The sequence below is a fragment of the Passer montanus genome, unplaced genomic scaffold, assembly GCF_014805655.1.
Source record: "Passer montanus isolate IOZ18808 unplaced genomic scaffold, ASM1480565v1 scaffold18, whole genome shotgun sequence".
NCBI classification, from domain to species: domain Eukaryota; kingdom Metazoa; phylum Chordata; class Aves; order Passeriformes; family Passeridae; genus Passer; species Passer montanus.
The window spans coordinates 9818430-9845261 of record NW_024365381.1 but is presented as its reverse complement, the minus strand read 5'-3'; the positions used below and the strand labels follow the sequence as shown (position 1 = coordinate 9845261).

At 42.9% G+C, this 26832-nt stretch overlaps 1 protein-coding gene across 6 annotated transcripts in view; it reads left to right on the top strand.

Moving 5' to 3' along the window:
• The window catches only part of DPF3 (double PHD fingers 3), a 160405-nt gene extending 134403 nt beyond the window's left edge, over window positions 1–26002 (top strand). For 2 of the 6 annotated variants that reach the window (XM_039704997.1, XM_039704996.1), the window contains 3 exons: window positions 16519–16631; window positions 17911–17992; window positions 19035–21620. In XM_039704997.1, coding sequence (XP_039560931.1) covers window positions 16519–16631; window positions 17911–17992; window positions 19035–19105 — 266 coding nt within the window. In that variant the 3' untranslated portion in view covers window positions 19106–21620. Of the gene's footprint in view, window positions 1–158; window positions 1966–16518; window positions 16632–17910; window positions 17993–19034; window positions 21621–25982 lie in introns of those variants that run through there. The other 4 variants (XR_005627064.1, XR_005627062.1, XR_005627061.1 and 1 more) reach the window with 3 other exon arrangements.
• Window positions 26003–26832: the final 830 nt, after the last annotated feature.

Below are 26832 nucleotides of genomic sequence, written 5' to 3'. Positions count from 1 at the left end.
GTTGAAACTGAGTCTGTTGAGCTGTATTTTCAAGGAACTAGAATGCAAGCAATGTTGGAAGTTTGGTTTGTGCTGTTTCTGATTTTTTTTCTGAACACGTGCTTTTTTGTCTGCTTGAGTTTGTTTAGTTTTACTTTGTATTGCCTTTCCTTCTGCAGTCAGCCCTGCCCTTGTGGATTCCAGCAGCCTTCAAGCAAAACATTTCAGAAGAAGACCGAGAGAAGCCAGAATGCTTTGATACTTCTTTCCTTGCCCTGAGTCTTCTGTACCTGAGTTCCATCTGGCACAGGAGTGTGGACTATGGGAAGTTAGCTGCCAACTGTTGAGAGAAGTTCTGGGGATGCCCTAAGCTGGTGCAATACAAAGAAGTTTTTTGAAGTCTTGATTTCACTTTCTTTTAAGTGTGTGTATAAACCCAGGTCAGACTGGAATTGATCTACAGTAGAACTGACTGAAAAACAAACAAACTGAAAAAGACAACTATTTTATTTATTTTGATATTTAAGAAAGAAGTGCTGAAGTTGCACAGTATTTTTGTTTGAAATACATTTTACTTCAAATTTTAAATGCAATTTTGTGAAGACATGAAATTTTAAAAAGCACTTACTGTAAAATAAAGACTGAATATTTACTTTAAGGAAAAAACTTTTTTTAATAATGAAAATAAAGGTCAACTCTGCTCTCTCTCTTACTTTAAAGAAGCCATTCATACATGTGCTGGGTATCTTTGTTTTTTGAAAATTGGATGTGGTAAGTGAAGATTGTTCTGGTTTATTTTCTCTTTAATAGTATTATCCTGTTAGATGCTTAAAACCTACTTTGCCGTACTGTGTTAGGCACAAAAACTGTTGGGAGTAGTGAGGACCAGGCTCAGTGGTTGAATTTTTTTGTTACCATGTTTTGTGTCCATTTCAAAGGACTATCTTCTCCCAGTAGGATTGATGTGTCTCTTCTGCATGGTAAAAGAGGTTTGCTCTTGAGCAACTCTGTGAAATACTTCTGCTGAGAGAGGGCTTTAAGAATTGAAAACAACTCTGATCATTCTTTGTATTATTTTTTTCTTTGGTAATTCCACAGCTGATTGTGAGTTGGTTGTAAGGGAAGTATCTAAATGTTAGGTGCTCTTGGAATGGATCTTGCTGTCAAGGGTGATGTCATGTGTAGAAAACTTGTGTATTTCAGCCCTTTCTGAAGTGGTAGTGGACTTTGAAAAGCTTACAGGTGCAACCACATGTCTGCAATAAGCAACAGGGATTACTGTGCAGGAGAAAAATATGAGTTCCCACAGCTGCACTCCTAAGTTGTCCTGTGTGGCAGCAGGGAGGGATGGTCACATCCCAAATTCTGAATTGTTAGGCATTTTCCCAGTGAAAAAGGAGGGTTTTGTTGGCCACCAGATCTGCTCTGTGCAATGGATAGCACAGGTGTGCTCAGTGTCATGTGTGATGCAGTCTAGCAGGGATGCAGGATAGCTTCATGTCCTAGGAGAAGAGTATTGGACTTGGCTCTGTCTGGCACCCCTGTTACAGAGGAGAAGCAAACTGAAGGCAAAGCACACCAACAGTTATTGGGATTGACCCTCAAGGTTTAGGCAGAAAAAAAGTAGTTTTGTTAATGTGGCTTACCTTGTCTTTCAGAATGAAAAAACAATATCTACAAATTGCATGCTGACTAGGTGAAGCTGACAGAAAACCTGATACAGTCTTGTGTTTCCTGCACATCTAGAATACAAACTCACCTCATTGAGAGGTTTCCATGTGTCAGTAGCAGCAGATTTTTTATTCTTCTTCCTTTCCCTTCTCCCACTTCTTCCCAGATTAAAACATAAAGTCAAAAATAACCATGTAAGGTTGTCCTGCTAAAACTGAATTAAATGACAATTTGTGTCCTAATTGGGCTTTTTAGCAGGATGGGTTTGCTTTTCTCATGTTGTTGATTTCTAAACATGCAGTGCGGAACTGCCTCTAGAGGGAAAAAAAAAAATAATTTCATCAAAATATAAGACGCACAACTGTAATGAAGATTTGAAAACTGTAGGGTCTGTGTTCAGTTTGTGTAATATTCCTTCCAAATAAAAGTTCTGCTTCTAGCATCCCTACTGTATATTCCTCTGTAAATATTACTTTCCCAAAGCAATTCTGCAACGTCTTTTTTAGTGCAAATAATCTTCTTTTAACAAGACATTGTTGAGTAACATATATGTACATTTACTTTTCTAAGCTCTCCATTGTTTATAATACTCTCTTTGAAGCTTAAAATAAAACTTCCTCCTCTATTGATTTTGTTTCCCTTTTCCATTTTGTAAATGATGACTTTTGTCCCTGGATTTTGTTTGGTATTTCCTAGTGAACCATGACATTAACCAAGAATTATCTTAATTTTTCTCTTTTACTTTCTCTTCTCCATTAATTGGACTGCAGAAAATGGTCCTATTTCTTGCTATAGTGAAGTTAGGCAGGAAATAAAAAAGTGTTTCTGTATAGGAGTCATTATAAGAGTGTTTTCTATCATTTGATGATAATAGAGGATCTTCCTAAATGTGTTTCTATTTTAATAGCCTTCTTCATGAGATTAGTAGAGTTGCATTAAGGTAGTCTGGAGTCAAAGGTGGAGTCTAAGCTATGTGACAGCTGTTTGCATAGATTTTAGTGACATTGCCTTAAGGAGTTCTGCCCCTGCCTAGGCAGTTTCCAGTCCAGCCACTGGAGAAACTGGAAGCTGTGGTTCCCTTTGCATTTCACAGTGCTGGCATGAGCCTTCCCTTTCCCCTTACATGTATTAGACTAATGATGTGGCTGTATAGAATGAAAAGAGAAAGAAGAAATACTGTTTTAGATTAGATGCTATGTTTTTAGGAAACTCTGTGTGTGATCTCTTCCCTAATGTATTGTTTTTAAAAAGCTCTGTTATACAGATGGGCTCTTACCTGCCTGACTCTAACATCTGTGTGTCTTTGTGGCAGGTGGAAGGAAGGAAGGAGGGCTTGTGGCATCAGTGCACTAGGTCATCTCCCATTTTAACATCCATTGCCATTTTCATTGTTCTCAGTGTGATGATGCACAGTGCAGAGTGAGACATTTTTCCTAAGGTAGCAAAACTGAACATGTACGTTGAAATTGGCCTTTATGGATGTCTGTTGACAGCTGGTTTAGATGAATGGGATCCTTCCCACCACAGCAGAGCTGTTGTTATAGGCTGTCAGATTCCAAGGAATATCTTTATGTAAGTCTTATTACTTTGAATATTTTTGTGCCTTTTTCTTTTCTTTTCTTGTTTTCTTTCTATTTTTGTAAAGCCACAGGCCTGGAATTAGGAATGTTAAAGAAAAAATTTAGTTCTGCAGAAATGATCTGAACAGATAAGCCCCTGGACAGATTAATGCTGACATAAATAGATCTTCTTTTCCTGTTCAGTGAATGGCTGATGCCAGTGAGAGGGATGGCAGCAGGAGGGACTAAAAGTGTCTTTCAGCACTGCAGCAGTTAATGGGTGCCCCCAAAGCTGTGTTTCCCTGGACTGAGACTGAGCTGAAGGCCAGCAAGTCTGAAGGCTGGAATCCTGTTTTCTCTGGGTGGAGTGAAAACAGCATCAACTAATTTGCTTTGGCCTGAACTAAAATATTGCACTGGTTTAAGGTTTATTCCAAATTTTTGCCTGCAATCAGGAAAAAAATCTGATTAAATTTGCATTAAATTTGGATTTGTGAGCCCTACTTGTATTTAAATCCATCAGCCCATAGATGATAAAGAAAACCCATAACACTTTCTCTCTAAACCCAAACTTTTAATTCTCATTAGCAATGGCATAGACATCTCTGTACCCCATCCCATCCCTGGTGTTGAAGATGAATGAGTAAGACCTCAACTACATAAAGCATGCATAGCAGAGCACATAAGCAATGACTGCTGGGTTGGGTGTGTCCAAATTGTGGCTTGATGTTTTTAAGACCTCCATTATCCCTTGGAAATTGTTGTATAAAGATTGTATTGTTTGCTGCACTAAAGCTGGACATTTGCCACAGTTAAGCCCTAACTTTGATTTTAATGACATAATATGAGAGCCATCCATCTGTGGCACCTCACCAGAATATTTTGAAGACCTAACTGCATTGTCTGCCAAATGCTTTTGCAGAGCATGTTAGAAACTTCTACTACCACATCTGTCATTTCATGATGTTTTGTCTTTGCAGCCTGTAACTCTGCATGATTCCATGGGGGGCTGAACCATGGTGGGAGAAGGATGGCATTTACCTTCATGAAAGCACAGATTTCTGGAGCATGGTGTTGTGGCTAATGTTGCCATCTATAATTAGAAACAGGTTTGCTTAATGTTGCCTGAGGCAGCTGTGGTAACTTTAAATGATCTACAAGCCAACCATGGCACTGCTAAGGAAAAGGCAACATGATTTAAACACTGAAGCTGGGCAGTGGGTTGAAGCTCTTGGAACTTCTGCTGCCTGCCTGGGAGAGCTTGCAGAAGGTACTTTTTTTTTTTTTCCTCTCCCCTTCTTCTTCTCGTTTGGCAGCTTAGCTGAGGGATGGTACTTCTTGAGTAGAAACAGACTCAGCCTCCTTTCAATGTCTTAAAACTGAGTGGTTTGGGATTTTCTGGAGCAGGGTTTAATTTCTCAGTGCTGATCATCTTCCACAACCAATTCTCAGTAATACCTAGTTTATATCTAGGCTTGCATAGGTGTTAAGAGTAATTTTTTATTTGGACTAAAGCCTCTTCCTATTACATTTCTTCAGTCTTTGCTGTTAAGTGTCCTCATGTCAGTAACTTCATTGTGGACTGCAGGAAGTGAATGTAGATGACCAAATTTTTTGATACAGCCTCCTTCTTTGAAACAGAATAGAGATTTTAAGTAAAACATCGCTGCAGACTTAGCTTGCTATTTTGTATTTCTTTCTGTAGCCAACAGCCATTCAATTCTTCATATGATGATTTCAGGAATCAGTATTGAGGCAAACTCCCCAAGGTGATGAGAAGTCACTGGATGGGAAATAGTGGAAAGCTATCCTGTCACTAAAGGGGTATTTTTATTTTAGTGTTAACCAGTGTGACATAGCTTTCAAATTCATGGAGCACTTTGTGCAATAGAGTTTGCATGGAATGGTTTTAAGTCTTTGTTGGAAAAATTACTTTTCCCCTGTTGGTACAAAATATAGCTGCTTCACTTCAGTGCTCTGCTGGGAGTGGCTTAAATATGTTAAACAACACTAAAGTCTTTCAGCCCTTTCCCTGGGCTCAACAACTTGTTTTACAGTACAGTGAATTCTGGGTCAGAAGTCTCATCCATTGCTGGAATGCCTGGATTTTGGATTATTAAAGAGAAGGTTCCAGGACTTCTCAGAGCTTTCTATATTGGTGAATAATATGAATCTGACTGTATCCATCAGCCTAGGGGCTTAGGATAGTTTTTAACCAGCCACAGGCCCTCTAGTCCTCCTGTTCGAGCATGCAGATGGTCTAGAATTGTGTATTCCTTCACCTGGAGATAAGGACCTTCCCCTGCTTAGGGGACTTCATTTCCCTTGCAGCCTCTTCATTAACTTCCTCTCCAAAACTCTTTCCTGACTTCCATTAAGGGTGAGATTTTACAAGTACTTGGTGAGCTGAAAGAACAGAGATTAATTTCCTAAGGACATCCACAACCATTATATTCCTCTGTGACTGTTTACATGTTTACAGGTCTGGCAATATTTGAAGAAGAATTAGTCCCCATTAGGCTCAGTGCAGCTATCACTGAGAATTGACAGACATCTTGTGGGTGGTGGGATCCCACCTAACAAGTGAACTTTGCAGCTGATGAACACCCTCAACAACTGTTTAAAGTGAAAGGATCTGGGATACTCAGAGCTTGGTCAGACCAACCTATAGGAAAGAATTTCCCAACTTCCTGGCCATTAACAGAGCACTGAGCAACAGTCCTGCTGGCCAATGGAGCAACCACTTAAAAGCACAATCAGATGAGTCAGAGATTGTTGTAGTACTGTAGAAGATAATTTTCTTTAATTAAATACAATAATATTCTACTTTTGTATAGGCTTTATTAAATGATTCCTTTGGTGCTGAAAAATAGCAAGACTAGTGAACTGTTTAATGAGGGACATTAGTGTCCACTGCCATGGAACTAGCTGATTTCTTGTTTGGTCTGAGAAGGTATTTAGCTGCTATGAGTTATTGGATGGGTAGGTTAAAGCAGCACTACTCATTTGTTACAGGTTCAGGAATGGTCAGGACTTTGACTTGACTAATCTGGCGTGGAAGGTCTGGTGAGCTCTATGAAAAGAGATAATGGATTTTAATCAGGTGGTCATCCACTGAAAAAAAATAATCCTACTTTTTGAATCTCTGTCAGCATTTTGTTGGACATTTACTCAAAAAATCCATTGAAACAACTGAACGGAAAAATACCATGGTGAGGATAAAAGATTTTGGTTTGATTTGAAATGAAACACAATCTCTCCTCAATGAAATGACCCTTTCCCACTGCCAACTGTGCACAGGCTTGAATGAAACATTTCATTTGTGACTCTTTTTTCTCTTTCTTAAAAACAATTCCCTTGAGTTCACTTTTGAAGCAAGGTACTGCTCCAAAATGAAAGTCCAGCTTCTTATTTGTGAGACACTGGTACAAAATGTCTCAACCTTTCTGAAAATCAGTTTTTCGCACTGCCACCTCTTAATCCTTTCTTCCTTCCCACTTACTTTTGACTGAAACTACTTTGTTCAAATTCACTCCTTCACTCAGATGTTTAGATCACCTTGAAACTGCATTTTTTAGAGAGTAAACAAAGACATTTCACTCCCTCCTACCATGCTCATACTGATGCTCTTCAGCATGTAGTTATAGCACTTCCCTCTAGGTATTGATGTTGCTGGGAGTTTGGTGGAGAAGCAAAAACTGTCTGTCTCCTTGATGAAATCTCTATTGACACTTTAAAATTCCCAACCAAACAGGGGCTTTCACTGACAGAGAGGGGGAAAAAAATCAGTGTTTTCCAGTTTCTGGCACTGCATTACAAACAATGCAGAGTGTTCATGGGGCTCACTGCCTGTTTGGCAGTTGAAAGGGATTCCTTAACTCAACAAAAGACTGAAGTAACTTGCTCCAAATTTGTCTTGTTTGTGTTGAGTGAAACAGTTCTACTTATGTCTGAATATACAGTCACATTAACAACAGTGTAAATTGTGCTTCTGTGAGAAAGACAAACCTCTTGCATTTTTAGTATGTCCACATCAATTATCAGTCATTTAGCCATCATCTACTTTATATCTTTACCTAGATGGTATGTGGTTATCTCATGTAAGAGCAACGAGGTCACTGTCTATGCAATGGCATGGTGTCTTCTGCATAGTTAAGTTTCTTTAATGTTAAAATAATGAGATTTAAATAATTTCTCTGGAGTTTGCCTTTTGATTTGAAATTTCTGGAAACGTGCTGGCAGGGAATTACTCTAGAGTCATTCCTTAATCTTTCTAGAAAGTTAGTCCAGAGATTAGTTTCTCCTTTTCCCCTTTCCTTTCCCCAAATTAATCAGCTTACCCTGTTTCCAAGTGACAGTTGTGTTTATGAGATGTCTGTTCTGTGACTTAGGGGTGAAATCGCCTCTGAAGGTCTCCCCACAGTCCTTGGTGCTTGGGGAGCCACAGTGGTGCAGTGGGGTTGTCTTGGTGCTCTCTGAACTGACTGGGTGAGCATGGCCTGTTTGTAGTGAAGAGGTATCCTTGTCATGACACATCACCTTTGTCACTCTCTGCTGCTTAATCCCAGTGGAGAAGCCCCTGTTGGAGTGCTCTGGGGAAATGACATGTCCCATCCACTGCTGCCACTGGCTCAGGTCAGACCCCCTGTGTTGGGTCAGCGTGGAAACTCTGGAATCTTTTCAAACACTGCCTTGATACCACGAGCAGCTCTGGGCAGTGCCGGGCATCCCTGCAGGCGTGCTGCCATCTGTGGCTGTGTTAGCAGGGCAGTTTAACACGAGAGCTGCTGGGCAGGGACCAGGTATTTGGACAGCAAACGTGGGTTCAAGCAGGTAGCAGAGACCTTGTTCATGTTAAAGAGAGGGGAGGAGGGGCAGCGCTGATACCTTGTTTTATGGGGGGATTTGACAAAGGCACTGTGCTTGCAGAAGGCTATTCAGGCTGCCATTTCCCCAGCATTTTAAATACCACCCTACTCTTCTCATTACAGCTGGGGATTTTGGCTCTCCCAGGGGGGAGGAGATGTTCTAAATGGGCTGCCAAGGAGGTGGATTTAATGCACTAGGAAGAGCTGGCTTCACCAAGTTAAAAAGCAAAACAAAACCCAATCCTCCATTCCTATTTTTAGTGTTTATGACCAAGTATTTTTGCTTGGTTGCTCAATTTGAAAGGGTTTAGTGAGCCTGCCAGTTGATTGAAAGCTGTGTGGTGTGTGAGCTGGCCTGGCTGGGGAGCCTGCAGTGCATAGCGACGAGGTCGGAGCTGTGCCGGAGGTTTTTTTCCACTGCAGTTTGTTGAAGGGTAACGAAAATGTCCCCGGGGCAAAGGGGATGTTGGCTTTCCAGGTTGTGGTGATTCATCTTGCCTGGATAAGCAGTCTTTCTCCCACTCCTGCATTTTCATCTCCATCTACCTCACCCCCACTTCACAGAGCAGCCAAATGCAAAGCCAGCCCCTCTCCACGCAGGGGTTTTGCTGGGGGTCTCCGGCGGGCTGCACCGCCTGGGCAGCATTAGCATTCAGTGCCTGTCCTCCTGCCCAGTTCATGTTCTATAAATGGGTTTATTCTCGTTATTAGGAGCGATGTCCCCGGCATATGGAGTCCGCGCGGTGCCTGCAGGCAGGTTTCCTTCCTGTCGGTGCGGCCCAAGCGCCTCCTGGCAATTAGCGGATCGTTACCCATAATGCCGCACGCGGCCTGTGGGTTCTCTGGAGGTCACTCTGACCCAATTCACCCCCAGGAATTGTACAGCGCTGGCATGACTTACCAGTGCATTAACAAGCTGATGCTTCAGTACAGGGTTATTTGAGTGCTCCCACATTATTTTCTTAGGCAAGAACTAGCCATTTTGTCTAGCGGCCAGCAGTGGTTAATAGGGGCTAGTCTGGAAGAAGAGGGGACCGAGTGCTGTCTGGTTTTGAGATGAGACATTGGGGAGTGTGGCACGTCCTTTGGCTTTAGAGCTGGGCACTGTTCCTGGTGCCCCAGGTTGCAAATGCCCAGGGCTCAGTTTGCCACCTCAGTTCTGTGTTTGTGTTTGTTCTCTGTTTGCCACCTCAGTTCTGTGTTTGTGTTTTTTCTGTGTTTGCCACCTCAGCTCTGCGTTAGCACAGCGGGTCCGCAATGAAAAGAGCAGCCTGTGTCGGGTGGGCCGAGTCCTCACAGCTCGGCTTCAGGGGGGAGCACAGAGGGATGGGCCTGTGCCCCAGATCTGCCCCAGTCCAAACCTCTGAGAGATATGAAATGGAGGTGCAGATTTCAGCCTGTCCCAGGCAGTTTTGGAAGGGCAGGTGTGCCTGGCTGGAGGGGGACACCCACACAGCAGCAGAAACCCTGGCAGGGCTCATCCTCCCTCTGAGCACAGGCAGAGGGCCTGGCTGCAGCATCACCAGCCCAAATCAGGGTGCTCTCCCAGGGCAATGATTTGTGTGCACCAAAGTTAATTGCTGGCAGTTTTTAGAGACTTTTAAAATCTCTAATTTATTTTCATTTCTCCCTGCTAACATCTGTATGGCTGGATTGTGCATGCTGAGCAAGTGGCGTACTCAGGGAGAGGCACACACAGACCTATTGCAGTAAAACTGTTTTAAAATATTTCTCAATTTTCATTTCTCCCTGCTAACATCTGTATGGCTGGATTGTGCATGCTGAGCAAGTGGCGTACTCAGGCAGAGGCACACACAGACCTAAAACTGTTTCAAAATATTTCTCAAGGAGTTTTCCTGTAAGATATGGGGCATCTGCTGTCATGGGCATGGTGTGTGTGGGGTGATTTGGCTGACAAACCATTAGGAAGCCCAGAATAACTCACTGCTTGTCCCTTTGCATGCTCCAGAGGTCACCCCTGAATCCCACCCAGCTCCTCCTGGCACCCTGTGCCAGACAGAGTTACACTGCCTTGTCCACAGCCAGTCTCCTTGGGTGCATGTGGGTCTGTGCATACACATTTGTGCATATTTCATTTTGTTTTTGCACACGAGTGGCCTGAGCCGAGCTTTGCTCTTCATGTACCCTCTGTAACCCAGGCTCCTTTTCCCAGCTGATGCTCTCCTTAAAATGATTTCAGAAGAAATTATGCAGCATTGTAGAGTCAAAGCTATGCATGAGTAGAGCTGGTGAGTGGACTTTCCTCAAGCAATGAAATTTTCTGGAGAGTGCCTGGAGATGAGGGATCTTTTGGCAGGAGCTTACTCCTTTGCTCCCCGTGCCCTTTGGTGTTTTCATGGCTAAAGAAACAGCAGGGCAGTGCAGAAGAGTGAGCTGCAAGTGCTACCTGCCTCACTCCACCATTTTATAACTTCCCCAAGATCCTTGGCCTTGCTTTCAAACACAGGTCTGTCCTGCCTTCTCCAATTACACCTGCCAAACTACAGCTGGGGCTGAAGCACTACCATTTGCACAGGGGTTTTATTTATCCCTTAGGCGAACAATGAAAGTGGGGCTCTCTTGTATTGGTGCCAAATATTGGAGCAATTGCTTGTAATTTGTATAAGTTCTTCCTCTGGAACTGGCAGTACTGAGAAGCAAACCACCACCTCCGGAGTGCAGCTGGCCACCAGTCCCGGTGCTAATGCAGCAGAGTGCCCCTTCTCTTTTTGTGGACTCAGTTTTAGCTCTGTCCATGCTGGCCAGAACAACTGGAGAGCCAGAAAATGAAATAATAGGAACTGTAAGCTCTTCTACAGCTGAGTGGTTTCAGAGATCCATCAATTATTAAAGGCATTAATTCTTCCACAATTACTGGCACATTGTGACATATTAGAATAGAGGAGAGTTGGTTTCTGACCAAATCAGACCAACCAGACTATTCAGTGAAACCACTGAGTCCTTTTGGACTCGCTTCTTTAGCAGAGTTGGCAGTGCTGGAACACACTGGGAGAAACAGCTTGGTTTTCTCACTTCAGCCAGGACACAGAAATTCACAGTGGTGATATTTCCTGTCCTGTCTGATAATAGTGAACCCCAATGTGGTGCCTATGAGACTTTCTTTTGTTTGTTTGTAGGTTTTTCTTAAGAAGCTGGATTCAGTAGGGCCCTGTACTGAAGGGGGTGACACAGGAGCTCTTCACCTGCAGCCTCCAACACCTTCCCCTGCCCTGGCTGCCAGGAGAGCTGTTTTATTTTTCTATAATGAAATACTCCTGCTTCTCCATATCATAGAGATAGTGTGGCAGGTGGTGCCTTGGATCCTCACCCCATGAACACCTTTGAAGGCATCTGTTCATGAGTGCCTCCATTTGAGCAGGCAGGCATATGTCTCTACACTGTAACACCTTCACAGTGCAAGATGGGAAGGGCCAGGAAATGCCAAGAGCTCCCCAACATCATCCCTCAGGAATGTTTGGTTTTTTCTGAGAGTTGCAGATTCTTGAGCCCTGGGATTCTGGCAGAGCCAAGTTCTTCAGTGTGCTTGGATAGTCTGAGTTTTAAAGGGCCTTTTCTAATCTGACTAGTTGACACTGTATATCTGTAAGCAAGCCTTCTTAGACAGACAAATGAAGGGCATATTTTTAAATCATAACCATAAAATTATATCACTTATTAGAATGACAAGTTTCCCTTCTTTTGTACAGGTAATGGTAATAATTCTGTCTAATGATGGCAGTGGCCACAAGAAACCTTATTCAATCTTAGCAGGAGGAAATTAGGCATTTTCTTTGCATGTAAACTTCCATTATTTGGATGGGGCTTCTGTGACATAGGCCATTATATCTGTAATATGTATTTATAGTTGTTTAAAGACCTGAAAGTTTATGGAATAAATCTGATGCAATATAGCCAGGAGGCCTGTGAGTTTTCATCACACTATTGATTAAAAAGCCCACCACTACACTCTGAAGATAATGGAAAGAATTGGAGACTGGGTAAAAATTCCTTTTATTCTGTATAAATAATTTCACATTTGTTTTAAAAAAAGAGTATTTGCTTATTTTTCCCCTCAAGATAATCTCTGCCTTTGTTTGGAAAAGGTTATTGATTGGATTGTTAACTTAAATAGTCTGTGGCGGGTGTGACAGAGCACATGGCTGCAATTAATCTTGCAATGCAGAATCCATTATTGAAAAAGCACTAATGAGCCGTTCTAAGGCCTTCACTGGTCACAGAGCAACTGGAAGCAGCAGATTGCTCCTGCCCTTTAATGTCAGTTTTGGTCTTTAGTGTTATACAGCCAGTGTAAGCAGAAGAGATTTTTGGATATTTTTAGGGTATTTATGTTAAAATTATCCTTCCCATCAGCCTGCAATTGTAGCAGGTGCAGGATACAAGGAATGGTCTCTGAATGTGCTTACCTCCCTGCTTCTCTCACCAGATGTCTGGTGGACATAATGTACAATTAAAGCCAGTGGCATGTGAAACACTGGTGTCACTATAAAATATGGCCTCAGTCTCAAAGTTCAGATCCAGAGGAGAGTTTTGACAAAGATGAGGGGGCTTTCAAACCTGATCTGCACCTTAAAATATTGTTTTAAGACAAAGGGATGAGCTGTTTAAAACCTCACTGCAAGTTTTATTGTCTCTGTCTGTTGTTTATAGCTATTGCAGCATAGCAAAAGTTTAGGTAGAGAATAGTTATGGTAGATTAGAAACCGTCAATGTTAACATATTGCCTTCTCCTTCAACAGAACTGCTCCCAGGGTGTATTTTAGAGGTCTGTCTATTGACTTCGGTGACACCATAAATATGTGTTACTTCCTCTCCCTATTAGATCTGCAGAGCTGACACAGACTGGTGAGAGTGACCCAGGGTTTGCCAGGGTGGAGCCACCACCTGAATTATTAACTGGGTTTCAGCTGCAGACTCTGCTGCACACCTTAGCACAGCAAACACTGTTCATCACACAATTAGGTGAAATAAGACTGCTTCTCCATCTTAAACACATAGCAAGAAGACTTTCAGCTCTCTGGCTTGTATGCTGCCACAGTGTCTGTCACTTGAATCACATTTTGGACTGCTCTGTGTGTAAAAGAAAATTGTGGCCTGAAGTAGCCTTTTTATTTTTAAGGAAAAAAGAAAGGGAGTTTGAATCTACCTGTAGTAGCTTGCCACATGCAGCTACAGGACTTTATGTTCAGGTATTCTGACACGGAAGGAATGCTAAGAAGTTCTGTGATATAGAGCAGGGATGGTGTTCACTAACACTGCCTCAGGAACTCTTAGATGTGAATTTTCTCATACCATGTAAAACACTAGGTTTTGAACGAAAGTATTCTGACACGGAAGGAATGCTAAGAAGTTCTGTGATATAGAGCAGGGATGGTGTTCACTAACACTGCCTCAGGAACTCTTGGATGTGTGAATTTTCTCATACTATGTAAAACACTAGGTTTTGAACGAAAGTGCCAGGAAAAGAAAGAGATCATGAAGAGGGAGAAACCAGGGAGGAAAGGAAAAAGAATTTTAATATTTTGAGTATCTAGTGGCATGCTTGCCATTTACAGTGCCTCACCGTGCTGATAGCATAAGTAAAAATAGTCTTTCCAATGACATTAAGTTGGCATCATGGTACCACAAGCAATGTTGTTTAATGTGAAAGAGCATCTGACTTAGAGGCTGAAGAAAGACATTCTTTTTACCTTACACATGGTATAAGCCCTGGGCTAGCAATGGGCAACCTGCAGCTATGCAGACTCCACTCTTGTAGTCACAGTATTTGGAGAGAGAGCCTATTGGAGTGAATGAATTGGTATGTTCTTGCAAAATACTTCTGCCTTGCTACTAGAAAGAAATCACTGTGGCCCTTACTCTAGTTCTAATTTTTCTAAGGAATCCTCAACCCACAGGAGACCATTTCTTTTAGGCTTGTGGTAGGTGTGGTTCTTAAGAAGTGCTCTGCAATATAGGTAGGATGTATCACTTCAAGGATGAAGCACCACTGATGTGAGACGCCTCACAGGAGACCTGCAGAGGTGTTTTTGAGGCAAATGAGGAACAAAACAGGCAAGACTGATAACTGGAAGAGAGCAGGAATGGCTATGAAGGGACAGAGATAAAATAGTGAACAGGACCTGACCTGCATGTTGTGTTGGAAAAGGAGGGTCCTCAGCTGAACTCTGCAATGAGCAATGTGTGTGCACAGGCAAGTGAGCATGTGAAGATGTGCATGCATTTAGCTGGGATTTATGTCTGTAAGTTTGATCCCATTCTTTGTTTCTTTTCAAATGTGACTGAAGCTATTTAACTCTCTGATTAATTCACCTCCCTATAGGAGTTGTTTTCTGTGATATATTCCAGCACTGTACAACATTTCTGGAAGCAACTCTCTGCTGTTGGGATGAATTCCTCACTGATGTGTAGCATGGCACATTTGTTCTATTTACTGGTGTTGGAATAAGGTTTGCATTCAATGTAAATCAGATCTGGAGGAACATTTCAGTGTCATGTCAGGTTCTGCTAGTTTGGTACTATCAGAAAGTATATGTGGTCCTCTCAGCAAGAAAAGCTATCTTGTCACATCTCTTTTTGCTTAGTTGCAGTTTCACGGCCCCCAGAACTTTAGTTGGTCCACTGTAAATTTCAGTTAAAAACTGTCACTTGTTTGTGCTGACATTTCAAGGGCTCCAGAACCCTGGGATCTTCTTAGCCCATCAGAGCTCATCAGTATTGTCAAGATGTTTCTTTATTCAAAGGCTTAAGAGTGTTATGAGCAATTTCATTGATCCCTCCTTCTCTAAATACCTCCTTTATTTTCTATTACATTTCTTTAATAAATATGCATATACATTTCTTTGTTGGACAGGTTTATTTGTTGTATCACAACCATGCAAATATAACGGGAGAACAAAAATTCTTATTACAGCATTTGGTGGTATCATGGACACATAAAATAAATATATCCCCTACAGCATTACTTCCTTATCCAGAAATTCTCAGCAACTGTTTGCTTCACTAGCTGGAATATACAGAAACTTTTTGTAGGGTGGTGATGGCTGCTGTGATGACACAGTAAAATATACTGATAGGTCTGGTAATGAAGATGACACATCTGTGCCCACATCTACCATAGACATGCCTTTTTTTCTTATTGGAGACACAGCCTTTCTTTCTCCACTCTTAAAAAGGCACTTAGGCTGGTGGAAGTGGAAAAGATTTTTTCCAATCCATTGGTTGCAGTCTAAGAACAGCAGACTGGGTAGAGGTGAAAAGCCTCATGTAACTTATGGTGCCAGTTTCTAGAAGAAACAGGCAACAGTGCAAGATGTGCATTCCTGTGTTCCTAGTGTTTCTGCAGATGAGCAATTGACTCTCCCTGCCCTGACTAGGCAGAGTGTTAATGTTTAAGTGTGTCAGAGAAGGACGCTAAATGTGGGGCTTTCCAAGAAGGCAGGCAGGAACTTATTGCAGGAGACGTAGGCAATGTCTAGCCAGGTAAGGGTGGTTTGGGAGTTCAGTACTTTATTTCAGCGGTGTATTTGTCTTGTTTTGTTTTGCAGAAGGAACACTGATCCTACCTTTGGTTTGTTTGTTTGTCTGTATTTTCCCCTCCAGAAAGCCCATTGCTGACCCTGCTACTGTGATACCGCTGTTTTGCAAAGCTGAAGTCGACACGCATGTAGGGGCGGGGGTTGTAACTCTGGCAATTTGTCCTTCCCAATTAGATGTGACTGTTCTGCTAGCTTTCCCTTCTTTATTCCTTTCATTTAGTTCATTGTGGGAATTGGCTTGGGATTTTTTTTCCTTTCAGTTTCCTGTTTTGATCCTGGAAGGTTAGCTGTGCAATTTGGTTTCTTCTGTGCCAACCAACTTTAGTGGCAGAGCTCTTAAAAAAAAGTAAAAGCTATATCCTTCCATCCCGTCTTGCGTCTTCTCTGTACGCTACTGCTTCCATTTAAGCAAAGTTTACAGAATTGCTCTACCCATTTGGACACCAGGAAAGGAAGCTGTGAAATAGAGAATAACCTCATTTCCACCAGGTCCTTCGTTCCGGTCGAAACAACGCTAATTGAAACTGTAGTCCAATTTCTATTAAGACGGATGGTCTCTCTCTGAAATTTGGTTTGTTTCTGATTTCATGCTTTTTCTTGTTTCCTTTAAAAAAAAAAATCCCCACAAAAAACAACTCAAAGCCAAACCATTTTTAAGAGCTCTGAATAAAACTGCTTTGCCAATGGGGTGGAGATGACTCTGATTTTCTCTTGTGCCCGGCAGCGAAAGGGTTAATGCCTGCTTTCCTCTTTGGTATCTGTTAGTTGCAGCCCATGTTGTGATCAGTCCATGTCCATGTGTGTTTTGTTCCCAAATTTAATACTGGTTAATTAACAAGCAATAAGTGAGCCTTAACAATGACCGTTGTTTCCGATCTTCCTCAGGACACCCGACCTGCCTGCAGTTCACCACAAACATGACTGAGGCTGTTAAAACCTATCAGTGGCAATGCATTGAGTGCAAATCCTGCAGCCTTTGTGGGACCTCAGAGAACGATGTGAGTCCATTTACCTTTTCATGCAAATAAGCATCACTGCAAGCTGCTGCTGTGCCCACCCTTGAGCAGCATGTGGCACTGGTGTGGGTCCATTCTTTTACTTCTGCTTCTGTGCATCTCCAAGGAGGAGCCATCCCTGAGCACAGAGATTCTCCCCAGTGTCCCCATTCAGCCACTGGTCTCTGCTGAAATTACCAGGGGTATCATATAGGGCCACTTAAGATGCTGATACTTGTGGTTTGTGTACTTGTTCAATAGAAATTAGCTGGGGGCCATGAATTCCTGTTGCAGGGAGCTTTCAGCATGATAGAAGTAGATGTGAATACATGATAACCCAAGAGAGGCAAGTATGCGCCTTCTGTCCCTGATTTTCTTTACTTTCTTGGTATGATTTTTTTAAACTTAATTACAAGACTTGGGAAACATGAAACCATTTGAAGTGGGATGGCTAAGCCTCACCTAATCATCAACTCCAGTGATTTCCAGAACCTGCAGCTGAGCAATGTCCTCCCTCTGGGGTTTGCAGTTAAAATCTGAATGCTAAGGGTCCTTGGCGGCCTGTGAGAACCTTGGAAAATTGACAGTGGCTGGAGAACTTTGGAGGTGATTAGCTAACACTATATTCCCTACAGCAGAATAAATTTTAAGCCTGAGATTTTGTTTTTGCTTAGCATAAAAAAAATCTGAACCCAGGGAGCTTAGGAATCACAGGATACTTCAGAGCAGCTTTTTTCACCCCAAATATATGAAAGAATTGCAGACCACATGGTGGGGTCATGTAACTTCCATCTGTTTCACAACAAATTTACTCAGCTGAGTTTTGGAAAACTGTCTAAGTCAAAGGCTTCCTCTGAAGAAATGAGATCAGCACATGGTGACACTGGAGCCCAGCAAAGCCTCTCCTCTTCTCTCAGAAGAGCATATCCCCAGCATAACAGCTTTTACTCCTGCGTCATGAGGCCATCTAGGACTGGAACTCCTCCACTTCTCATAGTGATTTTCTACTTAGAAACTGAGCTGTCTTATGCTGAGAGAGGCTTTCTGCAGCCTCTCAGGAATATGGTGGCTAATCATGGATGAACAAAAGTGATGTTTGTAGCCTTTACATTCCCAGCAGTCTCTTAGTCTCTGTTGTTGCAGCTCTGCATTCCCAGCTGAACTTTGCTGGTTATCCTACTTAAGTTTTCATCTTGGCAAGAGACTAATTTACATATTTTTCTCTCTTTTCCTCTCCTTCTCTCCCTGTTTCCCTACTGTCTCTCCAACAAACCTGCCTCAGGACCAGCTGCTCTTCTGTGATGACTGTGACCGTGGCTATCACATGTATTGCTTGAATCCACCAGTCTTTGAGCCCCCAGAAGGTAACATATGACTGAAGTCTGCTTTGAAAATCACAATAAAGTCTTTGTGGAGAAGGGAAGAATTTCAGAAAGGTGTTTTGAACCATGCAGGGTTAAAGAAACAGTTGCGAAGCAAAGGGAGGTAGCACTGGAAAGAAACAAAATTAATAGATGTGATCTGTGGTATCCTATTTCAGTCTTGCCTGGTCTCCTCCTCTTCCAGAAATGGTTCTTTTATGGCTCATGGGTACCTGTGGATGTCCCACATGTCACTGGTCACCTCAATTTAGTCAACTGGATTGAGCACCTGTGAAATGTGACTTTGGACTTCTTAAGAAGTCAAAGTCCTGGAGAGAAAACCTAGACAGGGAGGTCCTCTCTGGAACATCTGAGAGCCTGTTAGCAGGAGACTGGATTAAAGGGAATTACCTTCCTTGCTCTATGATATGTTTCTGTTTAGGCAGGGTGAGTGTTTTGTGGTCTGTATTACATTTGGCATGCAGTTATGACCTCTGCAGGGGGTTCAAGTGGACTATACTATGACTGGTTGGAGTTTGTCCAACTTCAGCTGTGGAGCAGAGGAACCAGTCTCTTACCACTAGAGGTTCTCTGACTAAAATCCTCAGAACAGTAGAATTGGAGAAGGAGTCTTGTGAGTGCGAGTGACTGTGGTTTACATGAGGGGCAGGACAATAATAATTACAAATTAATCATGCATTCAGGAGCTAATGTTTGTAACTTTGGTAAAAAGTAAGCTAAATCAGGAGGGGAAAAATCTTGAAATGCAGCTAATAATTATCTAAAGGTTTCTGTTCCACTGGGAAGTGGTTTGTTGGAAGTGTGAAAATATAAAACACCTCATTGCAATGCACACCCCAGCAGCATTGCAGCTCATGTAGAAAGCCTATGGACACAAAAGCAAGGGCAGCAGAGTCTGCTTCACAAAAATACAGGCAATTCCAATATTAGGAATATCTCATATTCTATTCAAGCCAATCTTGACGTAAACTCTGAGTACCTGGATTTCATGTCATTCCTATAAGAAGGATTTCTTCATTTGCAGGGAGCTGGAGTTGTCATTTGTGCCAGGAGCTGCTCAGAGAGAGAGCGTCAGCTTTTGGCTACCAGGCCTGAGGAGCTCCAGCAGTCAAGAAACACCTTGCTCCTGGTGTTGCCATACCAGCACAAAATTCCCACCCAGAACACAAAGACACGACCCACATCCAAACGAACGGACACTCAAATACAGGAAGAGGTATCTGTGGTATCCACTGTCACTAATGCCAGACCTCCTGGGCTCTGCTAGGACTGTGTACTTTCCCAGTGATCTGGATGAAATCTCTTCACTGCTGTGCATGGTTGCTGCTTGCCATTAACAGGCTCACATGCATCATGGAAGGGGGAGGGTTGTTGTACCAACACGGAGAAGTCAATTTTGTGTGGCCTTGTGCTTTCTGTTTAGTCTTTTGTTTTTAATGAAAAAGTAGTAAGATATTTCCCAAGGAATTATTGGTGAGTACTTCAGCTGGGAGCAGCACCAGGTGTTTCTCTTCAAAGGCTTGACTGGAAATCTCTACTGCAACCACTCTGTAGATGCATGGGTGCTTAAGAGGGGTGCTCTGAGAGTTGTGTTTAGTTCAATACTTCCCAGTTCATGAACAGCACATTGTCACTAAGAGAAGCATTGATCAAAACTTTTTGGGGTGACACTTTCTCCATTGAATCAAATGCCCTGATTTGGCAGATGATTAGGAATCTGTTTTAAGTGTAAGGAAGTGCAGTGCTGTTATGTACACACTTGATGCTTAGAAATGCCTTCGGTATTCAGTGTATTCAGGCATGCTGTCCCACTGCAATGCCAGCAGTACCTTCCAGACACATAATTTCTCTTTGTTCAGAAAATTCTGAGTGAAAAGTCTTATGTATATGCAACTGACTTTCTGTTTAGCTCAGAAAATTGGACAAAAGAAAAATTCTCATCTTAAGTTGATCATAGAAAGCAAAAAATTGTCAGCTTTCCAAGCAATCTTTTGTAAGTTGCAAAAAGGAACAATTTTGGCTTAAGGTCAAATGAAGCACTTTGATTAATTTTTTGAAATTTCTAAACTAAAATTTTCTGCAGCTGAAAGCTGCATTTTCTGGGCATTGCCTAATCCAGGCTTTCAGCATTTCCAAAGTGTTACTGTTTTTTGTCAAAGTAATTATCAAGATCTAACTAAATTTCCCAATATTTTTCCCCCACATTCTCTACAACTGCATCTTTGGCCAATGACAATTTGTCTAAAAACCTTCCCCACCTCTAAAGAAAAGGATCACTTGCTGAACCTAACACGAAAAGAAGCATTTTCATAATTATTAAAAAATTTAAATAGGAATAGTTCTACTTTATTTAAACAAAGCTTTACATGTGACATGAAGAAATTTTAAGTGAGACCATACATTGAAAAAAAAATTATTGCAGTTGAATCTCTTTGAATAATTTAAGAGATTACTAGGAGAATGAGTACATAAAATATTTTCTAAAAAATACATCTTTAAGGTTAAAAACCTACCACTCTTTGAACTGCCAAGTAGCCCAGAATAACCATTTTTTGGGCATGATGTATATCACTTTCTATGCATAGATTTAAGTGGGTTTATAATATAAATTTATGAGAGCAGCATGTGACTCATGTTGCTGGTACAAGTAGGTAAGGATACTGAAGATTATATTTGGCATGTTTATATTGGTTGAAATGCTTCTGCAAATTGAAATGTCCCCAAACACTTGAAAGACATTGTGAAACAATATTGGTGAGCTATTTTTTCTTCCTTCTCCTGCTAATTACACTTAGTTAGGATGAGCTATACTGACCTAGTGCACTTTTTCTCATTATTTAGATAGTTTCTTCCCCTTTTGTTCAGCTTACACATCAAAAGTAGCTGTGTCAGCTTCTGGATTCTCCCACCTGATGTTGCAGCCTCTTCTCAGGCTGCAGCAGGAGTATTTTAAGCTGTTAGGAAAAAAAAAGTAGAAAGTATTTATCCTAATTGTATTGGACCAAATCTCTCCTGGAGCAGCTGCGCTGGCTCCCTGTAAAATTCATTCAATAGCTTGTGCTTTCCATGTGACAGCCCTTCAATGAGCTGAGAACACAAAGAAATTTGAGCATCAAGTCTGGAGAGAGCAAAGTGGAAGCCTGTGCACTTGCAGCAGGTGTCTGATACCTGTTGGGACAAGACCCTTGAGCAAATATAAAATAAAGCATCTTCCTCCCAGTCTGGAGCTGCCCTGGCCCTGGGGAGCACTTGGAGGACACAGCTGATCTGCATGAGCATTTACACCCATTGTTGGTGTGGCTGAACCCTGCTGATCTGGCATTTTGGGACCATCACATGGTTCAGTCTGATACAAAATCCTGTTGCTGTTGTGGCCAGGAGGGCAAGAGTGTATTCACCAGAGACACCACTGGACTCTCTTACAGAAAATGGGTGTTTTGGGAAGAGTGACTGGAAATGAGAAGTTGTGTGCTGCAGGAAACTTCTGTGGTGGTGCTGCTGGTGGGATCAGCAGATGTGGGTTAGTGTTTGGGCTGGTCCTCAGCTACCAGGACCTGGAGACTTCCATCATAAAAGTCACCATTGCCTTCCAGTGTCCTGATGTTTCCATTGTCCTACTCCTCCAAGTGTAATGTCGGCTTTCCTAAACAGAGAGGACATGCATGTTGTTTTGGCCTGTGTGTTTAGCAGACACTGGTAGCTCATCATGTGAGTCTCAGGTAGCCTGGTTGGTGGAACCAGCTGGTGCAGAATTTCTGGTCTCCATCCCCTTGACAGAGACATTGCTAAAGGAGCTGTGCTGTCTGTGCACACCTGCTTTCCTATTTTGTGGTTTTGATCCAGAGCTGTTTTTTCTTCCCACAACCATTCTGCAGCCAACAATATCTTTCATGTTCAGAAACACTCCTCTGTGGCCTTGCTGAGGTTTCATCACTAATGAGGTATGACAGAAGGACAGATTGCTAGATCTTCAATGCCAAAGCATTGTTTGCCATCTGAGATCAGTGTGACAGGGTGCTTGCCCACAGTGGACCAGCTGTGTTTCATCTCTCCAGCTTTGTGCTGTGTAGCCAGGCAGCTCCAGGTAACTTTGGCAGCAGATTAGATACAAGCTCTCCTGTGTGGAGAACTTCCTCCAGCTACAGCCTCCCTTCTTCACTAGCTGGGTCCAAGACAAGGGGCTGGAATGGACCTCTCAGTGACATTTTTAGCATGCATTCAGAGCAATCTGTGTTGGTACACTTTAGAATTACTGACTGACCTCCCAGGTGAAAAATGCACCAGCTTTGCTGAGATGTGGAGAGGTTGTGGCACTACCATGGGGGTGAGGAAGAGGAGTTTAGAAAGTCAGATAACTGACTCCCTGTCACCTGCTGCCCAATGGGGACAGTCCTCCTGCATGACTGCTGGGATGTGTGACTGGGGCAACACCATCTGCTGTCAGGCAAATCCTGCACTGATCTGGTCTGGCCACTGAACAGTGTGAGGGCTCTGGCTCAGTGTGCTGCTCTCTCTCTTGCTATGGCAGGACATGCAAGTTTGTTGGCAGTCCCTGGGGTGAACAAACTCTAGTGTTTTTCAAAACTCTTCTGTGTAGGCAAGGCAATTAATATTTTAGCACAAATCAGGACAAACTACCAGGAGATGGTAGATCCTGCATGCCTCAAAGACTTCAAATCAAGAACGGACAGATTCCTAGATGTATTTTAATTAAACACAATCTTATTTAATCACAGGAATGTCTGACTGAAAAAGGTTTGTGCTATAAAGGAAGTCAGGCTGGATGATGTAATTGTTCTTCCTGGCCTTATTATAAAAACAGATGTTTACTGTGGGAGAGGATGTATTGAAATACAAGTGTGTCTGCATAATGGCCTTAAAATATGTTAGTTAAACATATGCACGTGATCCTTCTACTTTTAACTCCTTTTGGATAACCTAAAAAAGGTCAGTTAGAGAAAATCATCTTTACTGATGCAGTAAATTGCACATTACCTCCTTCATGCCCACAATGGCATCTACTTTGGTATTGGCTACCTCGGGCTGTTCCAGAGACTGAACAATTCAGACTGTATTGTGTGAAACCATGGCTTGCCTCTGGCTCTCCCTCCATCCCATTTGTGTGCTGCTCTGCCCAGTTTTCTGTCCATGGTGGGAAGACCGGCTGGGGAGGGCAGCACCTGCAGGGGCAGACTGAGAAACCAGAGGGGTGGAGAAATGACCACTGAACAGGGGCATCCAAGTGGTACCACTGAGGAAGTGAACTCATGTTGCCAGCACAGAGCCTCCCACATAGCTTGGAAAAGGCAATACCTTTGAGAAACATGAGATGGGTCCTAATCTGCCCCCAAACTGTGCTTCCATAGCTGTGTTGTTGCATCATGTTTACAGTGCAGAGTTTACATTCTGTAAACGTACCTCAGACCAGCTCTTGAGCTAAGAAAGCCACCATTAAGTGTGTTCTTTTGAAGCAAATGTTATTCTAAATAACTTTGAAATCATGATTTTTCATCTCTCTTTAGAAGGAGCTTAGTCAGTTCTGCCCCAAAGGAAGATTCTCCTGCACCATGCAGTGTTGTGGGGCTGTAGCATTTTCTTTACACCTACAGCATGTGTTTTGACAGGGGTCATCTGGGAGGTGAGGAGTGCATGGGAGTAGAAAGGAATATTAATTAAGCTTGTCACTGCTAGAGGGATAGTGTGCATTGTGGGCAAAAAAATTCCAGGTAGAGCAGGGCATGATTTTTACGTGTGGAATGAATTTATTTTTTAAAAATGTGCTTTTGAGAGAGAACCATAATTATTCGTATATCGAAGTCTAATCTGGCAAATTATTTCATACAAAAACTAAAGAATAACAATCAAAAGAGTTGAAAATTGTTGTTTCAATCTTTTTAGAAAAAAAATCACTTCAATATTTGAATTTTAAAGTTAATATAATTTACATTGGAAAAAAATCTGGCACCAGTCTGTGAGGGAAGAAAATGTAGATCTTATGGAGGATGTGAGTAAAATATAGATTATCTTTTCAATGTTGTTATGGGAGGCTGTGGGATGATCACAAGGAGGTCATCTGACATTTTAACAGTTGGCCAGCTCTATAATTTTGGGAAAAGAAGTTCTGTGGAGAGGAGCAGGCAGACAGGTCAAGAAGGCCCTTCTCTAAGCAGTTCTGGGTTCATTATGATCTTACCATCTCCCACTTTTGCATGACAGGAGGAGGGGAGCGAGCAGCTGAGCAGGGTGACCACGGCTGCCGGGCAGGAGCAGGGGGTGCTGCCCCAGCCCCCCAGTAAGGGGTGTCTGCAGAAGGAGCCCCCAGCCAAACTGGCAGGGATGCTCAGGGACTGAGGGCCAAAGCTGGAGCTCCATTCCCAGCTGCTGCCCCAGATGGGGACAGCCAGTCCCACAGTGCTGGGGCTGTGCCCAGCTGCCCATCACAGGGGCACTCAGATGGGCTCTGAGCCAGCCTGGGAGTGGGGCATTCCCCACACCCCACCTATGGGGAGTTATGAAGCATGAGGCTTATTTCCACTTACAACAAGGATTGTGGCACTGTCATGGGCAGGTGCTCAAATCTGTGCCTCGCTTCTGGAGAAAAGGCAGGATGGCAATTCTTAGCTGCTCCTGCAAAGCCCTTGGAGCCTACAAACAGTGTGCAAGCCCTAAGTGCTGCTATTTACCACAGTGCTGCACTCCCAGGCTGTGGCAGAGCAAGAAGAGACAGATCTTCTGGGCTGTTCCTTGCACCATTTATTTCTGCCAGCCGCAGGCCCATGACACTGCCTGGGAGATAGGAACATGTGACATGGCAGGAGTTTGGATGCAAAAGATCCAAGACCCTGCAGAAGGAACAAAAAAGTTTAGTTGCTGTAGCTGTGCTTCTCCTCTGTTAAAAGAGGGCAGGAATTGTGGCTGGCAGGCAGCCAAATCCATCTTTGGTGGTGAGACAATTACTAACAATGACCTCCAGCCACAGCAGTAGTTAAATGACTTTTCAGGGCAGGCACCAAACCTGGTCTGGTTTACATAGATAAACTCAGGTTTGCTGGAGGGGCAGGGAGAGGAGAAGGGTGTCTGTGGTTTGAAGGGGACTGATTTACAAGTGCAGCCCACCCCCATCTTGTTCTCCTGGCTTTGCAGGCTCAGGCAATGTCCCTATCGTACCAGTGCCCGTGCCATCGTCTGGGGCCAAAGCATCATGTCCCTGCTCCTGGGAGCAGTTTGCAGAGTGCTGGCACTGTCCCAGCTCTGTCTCTGGCAGTGCTGCCTGGGGCACAAGGTCTCACTGCTCTGCAGGCAAGGGTGAGAGTGACTGACACTCCCAGGCAGTGTCCTCGGCCCCTGGGGTCAGTGGCTGTCTGGAAGGAGGCAAGGCTGCAGGCTGTGCAAGCACAGTTCTGCTGTCCTGATGGCCAAGCCTTAGCACAGGCTGGAGGAGAGGTGCATCACTCTCCTGTCTCTCCAGCTGCACTGCTGGGGTGTTTGAACATCCCTCCACCACTGTGCATTGAAGCACTTAACTGAGGGGAAAGGGGAAGGGAAAGAAAAGCAAGTGCCTCCAGGGGACAGAAGGGATTTTAGGTTTTACCCTTTTATTGTATGCCAGTGAGAATGCCAGGCATTTAGCAGCTGGGGAATCGAGCCAACAGTTTATTAATATTTGTTGTGTATTTCTGCCATGTTGGGTGAAAATGTAAAGTGTCATTACATTAGTGCATTTAGAATATATGTTGTTACTGATGTTTTGAAATGAGAAAACTACTATTTTCAGATCAGCTTACTTTGCTTTGTGTGCATGTAGTTAAAAATAAAACTCTTCATACCTGAAAATTGCTGATTTTTCAGGTATTGATATTTTCTTTAAGACTCCTGTCAATCTAGTTATCCATCTGATTCAGTTCATTGTAACAAACTATAGGTTTCACCTCCATGGTGACTCAGGAAATATTTCATCTCTTCCCACTTTCAGGAGCTAGGGAGAGAGAAGGGCAGGTTTCATTCTTTGTATTTGGAAAGACTGATAAGGATGACACATTCATTTCATCTCCTTTCCATGTCTTGAATGATTGAATGCGTTGGCTGGGAGAGCATTCCTTTCTGTAGTGGTCTCAGTGCTGCCATGGCTCCCCTCTGGATGAGAAGGCACAGTTCAGCATTTTGTCCACTGGGATAGGACTCCTCCTGCTATTACCATATAAGACTTTGGAACTGCTAATTCTCATCAGGGATCCTTGTGCCTACAAGATAAGGTCTTCCATTTCTCAAGATCTTCTGCTTGGAAGGCCAAACCCCCTGCTGCCCATGAACTCTGATGGAGCACAGATCTGTTTCCAGCCCCAGCATATGCTTCTGCTGGACACAGCACCACATTTGGATGCTCACAATGTACTCCCACTGCAGAATTTGTGAGCAGCAGTGAAAAAGGAAGTATCTGCTGAAAAACAAAGGACAAGACATGAATGTTATATCTAACCTACTCTTCCTTTATAGCTCTCCTGGAGTGCAACACTAGAGATGTGCCCCTGCATACTTTTGGGAAGGCTGTGCATGAAGAATTTCCAAGTGTCATCTCCTTTGAACTTCATTACAGAATATCTTTCCTTGTTCATTCTCATTTTCTTAGAGTATTTCAGAGACAGTGTATAGTAAAACTGATTTGAAAGGTTTAGAACAATTCAAAAATAGACAGGTCCCAATCAAACCATCAGCTTTTATCTTTCCCTTAGAAGTGTTCAACAAACCTTTGATCACTGCAGAGAATCAAGCTTGTGTGCTTATTTAATCTCAACTCAGCATCAGGGCCATACAGCAGTTCATAA